At 38.0% G+C, this 5,253-nt stretch overlaps 1 protein-coding gene across 4 annotated transcripts in view; it reads left to right on the forward strand.

The window, feature by feature from the left end:
- The window catches only part of RBMS1 (RNA binding motif single stranded interacting protein 1), a 117,087-nt gene that overhangs the window by 46,279 nt on the left and 65,555 nt on the right, over positions 1–5,253 (forward strand). For all 4 annotated transcript variants that reach the window (XM_019470942.1, XM_019470943.1, XM_019470944.1 and 1 more), the window contains exon 2: positions 2,865–3,040. In XM_019470942.1, the coding sequence (XP_019326487.1) occupies positions 2,865–3,040 (176 nt within the window). The remainder of the gene's footprint in view (positions 1–2,864; positions 3,041–5,253) is intronic.

Below are 5,253 nucleotides of genomic sequence, written 5' to 3' on the forward strand. Positions count from 1 at the left end.
AGCCCCCCCCCCGCCGGACGAGCCTTTGCAGCAACTGCAACTGCGAAAGAAAAGCCCCTTTGAACAAAAGAAGGACCTCTATCATCTAGTTTTTACAAGTAGTTGTTGATGAGGAACAGAGCGGAAAGAGTGATTCAGATTTTAAAATTAAGTTTTAATGTAAAAAATGTGTTTAAGTCGTATGGCTTTAAGCTGTCACTGGCCCTTTAATGGTTGTCTGTGTGTCACTGGGTTGCAGGGTTTGAGAGCTGCAGTACGCCCGGCATCTGTGTTTTGTAAAGCCTTTAAGGCTGGTAAAGGTATGAGTTTCTGTGGAAGCAGTGGAAAACCTTCTGTCTGTAGACTTACGAAGACAACTTAATCACATTTACATTCCCATCATACTTGCATGTGACGACTAGCACTAGAACATCTTCATGTTTAAATAAAAGTTTAAATTTCTCAGAATGGAGTGTTTGTTTTACAGGAAGACAGAGTTAGGATTCCTGCTCTCTCCAGACACACACACACTCTCTCACTTTCCTCTTCTGCCTTTGGCCAGCTGGTGACAAGATTTTACAGTAGAAAACCAAAGATTTTAAGGGAAAAATATTGTAAGAACTAAAAGCAAAACTAAACCAAAGATACTGAAAAACAGAATAGAGGCTCTTAGTCTCCAATAGTAATTACCAGTTAAGATGAAGACTGGTACGTGTATATTGACTTTTATGGCAGCTGTACATGCAGGTATGAGGGAAGTGCACGTTTTGAAACCTTGAACAGAGCAGTTATGCATTTGATCACTGTGTGCATTTTGAGAACTCTGCTGAAGGCTTTTTGAAGAGAATAGCACTGTGCCAGACTAAGTTTGTTCAGTTTGTTATGAAAACGATTTGAAACTAGTTGCTCTGTCATTCTGCATTGCTTGTAACCCTAAAAATAATTGCCTGGCGTTACTGGAAGCAGAACGGTCTGACAGCCCGACTTGTGCTGCTATAGTTAAAATCTGTCAATGTTTCCATTACAAACTTGGAGGGAGGGTTTAATCTTTTTCCCATTTGAAATCATGCCTGGAAGAAATTCTAGATCAGCGTTTCAACTCCCAAGTATAAATCTTTTGGAAGAGATTGGATCTTTCTTAAAATCTTTGCTTAAATACAAACAAACAAACAAAAACCCCCCAACCCTATGGCAATGAAATACTGATACTCAGTTTTGAAATGTTAAGTGATCAGGAATATATTTCATTCTTTTTGGTAATTTTCAGTTCAATTAAATGAGGCAACAACAATGTTTCTACATATCAATGTTGATTTTATAGTGAGCGTTGCAGTTTGCTGTTCCAGGCTATTATTACTGCAGAATAAACTTTGCAATATGCCGAACTGGAGGATTTCAAAACCTTCCTAGGGAAACACAAAAAAGAAACACATAAGTATCTGATATAAGGCATGCCTTTGTACTTTTCTCCCACTTAAAATTTCCTTCCAATTTCCCGAGGTTAGCTCCAAAAGAGTTTCACTTTTCTTGTGTGTTAAGGCTGTAGTTTCACGGATGCTTTAAACCCAGGTAAACTGTAATCCCCTCCTCTCTGCCTACACATTCCTGTTCCCTGCCTCGTGACAGCCAAGGCTTTTGCATAGCACAAAACCACATGTGGTGAACCAGATCAGGGAAGATAATTTTTTTGGTTCAGGCTGTGGCTACACAACTCTTTGTACTAGTCCAAAGAAGAGGGTGGCACTGGGGCAGGAACAAGTGAGTCGACTCTGACATGTCACTTTATATTCCACTTTATTTTTAATTTTTTTTTTTAATCCCCCCACCCCCACCCCCCGCCTTTCCTCTGCAGTTCACAGGGTGGTTCTTCGCTATGAGCTTCTCGAGCCGTGGAGGCTCTTTTGCAGAAAAGGGGGGGGCTGCATGCAGCCAATTCTTTTTGTCAGTGAAAACCTTGTAGTCACAAGACTTTTACTGGCAACTTTAGTTCTCTAGTATATTTGTTAAAGTATTCCTCTCTCACACCACCACAGACTTGTTCATAATACTTTCTGTACAGTGTCCTGCTATACGGTTGTTAATGCAAATGATTAAGACTGCTCTACTGCAGATTTTCTCTAGGATATTTTTACGTTCTATTAGGGTCTGATTTTAAGCAATAGATACCTTGAGGACTAGGTAAAAGTGCTTATGTGCTTATCTCCTTTTGAAACTTGATTTTTTTTTTTGCCATTATACAGGATCTTTTTCTTGACACTCTTGAAATAATCCACAAATACTGACATCAGTGGCAGTATGAAAGTTCTGCCAAGGCACACAGTTAATTTAAAGTCTGGTCCTTAAGCTGTCTGTGCTCCCTCTCTATCTTTAAAAAAACAATAGCAGTGTTGTGTGAAGTACTAAAAGCCAGAAGAGATACAAAAGAGGCTTCTAATTATTTTTGTATTTCTGGATAGATTAAGGAATAGCGTAGTCTTCGTGTCTACCACAATAATTAATTTATGACGTGAAATAGTCATAGTGACGTAAACTTAGTTTATACCTGCTGGAACCTGGAGGAACAATATCTCTTATTTCATTTTCACATCAGATGCCACAATGAAGAGTGATAAAATCCTATGAGTAATACTCAGCAGAGGTTATATATAATTTGAGCCTGTGTCATGCATTGAGCATGCTTCAGATGGCGGTTGGGTATATTAGAATGTGCCCGTGAATCCTGTCCCAAACGTGGTGTGAAAGCAGGTGTATTTAAAATACATGAGTAATTAAGTACAGATTTAACACAGCGCTCCAAATGGTAAACAGACTACTGTAGACTGAGCTAATGGGCATGCTGCGATTTCTATCTATAGTTCACTCTAACATGCTTTTTTCCTTTGCAGCAGTCCATTGTACCAGCCCACCCAATGGCTCCTCCTAGTCCCAGCACCACCAGCAGTAATAACAACAGTAGTAGCAGCAGCAACTCAGGATGGGATCAATTAAGTAAAACAAACCTTTACATCAGAGCACTGCCTCCAAACACCACTGATCAGGACCTGGTAAAATTATGCCAACCGTAAGTACTATGCTTAAATATAAATTATAATGTCATACCTTAAAAGCTTATGGTAGGTATACAAAATGAGTGTTTCGATTATGAGGGAAGAAAAACATTTGTAAATAAAAATCCTCATGCTGTAGTACGATGGCAAGTTTCAACTTCCCTGGCAATCAGAAGGAAAAGAATGTGTTTGGCACTTTGGAGGAGCAAAGAAAGTTGAAATATAGTGGTGAACAGAAGCAACCCATTGCTTTAGTAAAAACTGTGATCATCCATACTGCTGCCTGATGCTGCTGAAATCACAGATAAATGAAAATTAACACCTGAATGTGAAACTTGCTATTAAGAACCTGCAACAGAGGGTCTTCTCTGTTCACTACTAAGATAATCTGTTGATACAAACTCCTCAAGTAATTGTTCTGCATCACTGTAATTACAATATGCATTTGAATGCTTATCCTAGTTTCAGACTAATTTATGTTGGCAGTACATTACTGCACAATTATATTTACAATTAGAAATAGTTGATCCACATAAGACTCCTCTCTAGTGGCTGGGGTTCCGGGTAGACTTGGCTTAGCAGAAGGTTTTCAGGCAATGTTGTTGACATGAGATTTTTTTCTGCTTGTGTGAGTTTTTGGTTTTGTTTTTTAATTTTTACGGCAGCACATGCCTTTTAGTTACTTTCAAATGTGGGTCAGATGTCAAGAGACTGTGCAATTATGTTGTTTATGCATTGTTTAAAATCAGCTTTCTTAAATGTTTTACTGAACTTTTAAAATCCTTAGTACTTCTGAAATTCATAGTGCACTTCCTGGATTATTTTGAAATCAAAAGTATTTAGCTAAATTTTCAATACTACCTGTAAGAAAACACCCAAATCTCTCTTGAATGAATGGAGAATCATTAAGATTTGTATATAACATTACTGTCTGAGATTCTCAAAGTAATTTTATGTTCAATTTAGCAGATGAGTAACTAGGAATATACAAAAATACATGCCCAAGATCACAACACAAGTTAGCAAAATAGCTAGGAAAACCTGTAAGTCTTGGATCCCAGCTTATGTGAGGCGCCTTTGTTTTTGAATATTGCAAAAAAATCTGATACCTAATTTGTAGAGAAGAATTTTTATTTTTTTCTTTTTTAAACAAAACTTGGACTTTCAGGGTAGTAGTCACATATCAGTCATCTTAGTATTATAACAAAAACAACTTGCTCTCAGGTCTTTAAAGAAAAAAATTTTCCATTTGGTCATTTTCCCAACAGCAAATGAAATCCATGTGTTTTACAGAAAAGAGAACAGATTATCAATCTGTGAAAAGATTAATGGATAAATTAAACCTTTTTACAGGTTCCCATGCGACAATGACCTCTTGTCACTTGAGTTTTAGTTGCAAATGCATGTTTTACAGAAGTGGATTTTTCCTTCCCGTTTTTGTCTTTTGAACTGATGAAGAAACCTTGGCCTGTGCACTCATGTTATGTTAGGACAGAGTTGTGAGGTTATTTTGCACTGGAGCCACCCAGTAACTACTATTTGTGCAGTGGTTACTATAGCTCCTTAATCTCTTTCTGAAGGCATTTTGGTTTGCACAGTCTTAGATGTCACTGATGCATGAACATCCTAGAAAAAAAAAATGTTCAATACTTGGCTGTAACCGGTCCTTTTCCTCTTGGATAGCCAAAGATTCTGATATTGTTGTTGTTGCTGTTCAATATGTAATTGTAGTTGGAACAGCATGAATTTTGCAAATAAAGAAAAGGCAAGAACTGCAGCCATGAAGTTATTAAATCAATTCTGACGTGAATTTACAGACTTGGAAGGTCGTGGTGTTTCTTCCTGTGAGATAATTTCTCTCTGAAATGTCTTACTTGAGAGGAAAGGAGGCCCTGTCTCAAAATTCTCCATTTCTGCTGAGGAACCAAGTGAGATGTCCAGAAATTTTAGGCTTGGAACATCTTTCAAAAATCTGGGTAATCTATTAAGAGCCTTAGGCTTCTCTGCCAACATAGCCCCTTAGCAACTGACTTGATGCTGCAGTAAGATAGAAATGACAATACTTTCTCCTTGTTCACAGAAGCTCAGTAATCCACTTTTATAGACTATGGAAAGTTTCAGATGCAAAATGTTTCCTTCCTACAAGTCTGCCTAAACTTCTAGGACATAGAGGGCAAGATTTGGGCCGGAAGGAGGATCCGGGGAACTACGGGCCTGTCAGCCTGAC

Source organism: Aptenodytes forsteri, unplaced genomic scaffold (assembly GCF_000699145.1).
Source record: "Aptenodytes forsteri isolate BGI_AS27 unplaced genomic scaffold, ASM69914v1 Scaffold255, whole genome shotgun sequence".
In the NCBI taxonomy this organism is placed as follows: Eukaryota; Metazoa; Chordata; class Aves; order Sphenisciformes; family Spheniscidae; genus Aptenodytes; species Aptenodytes forsteri.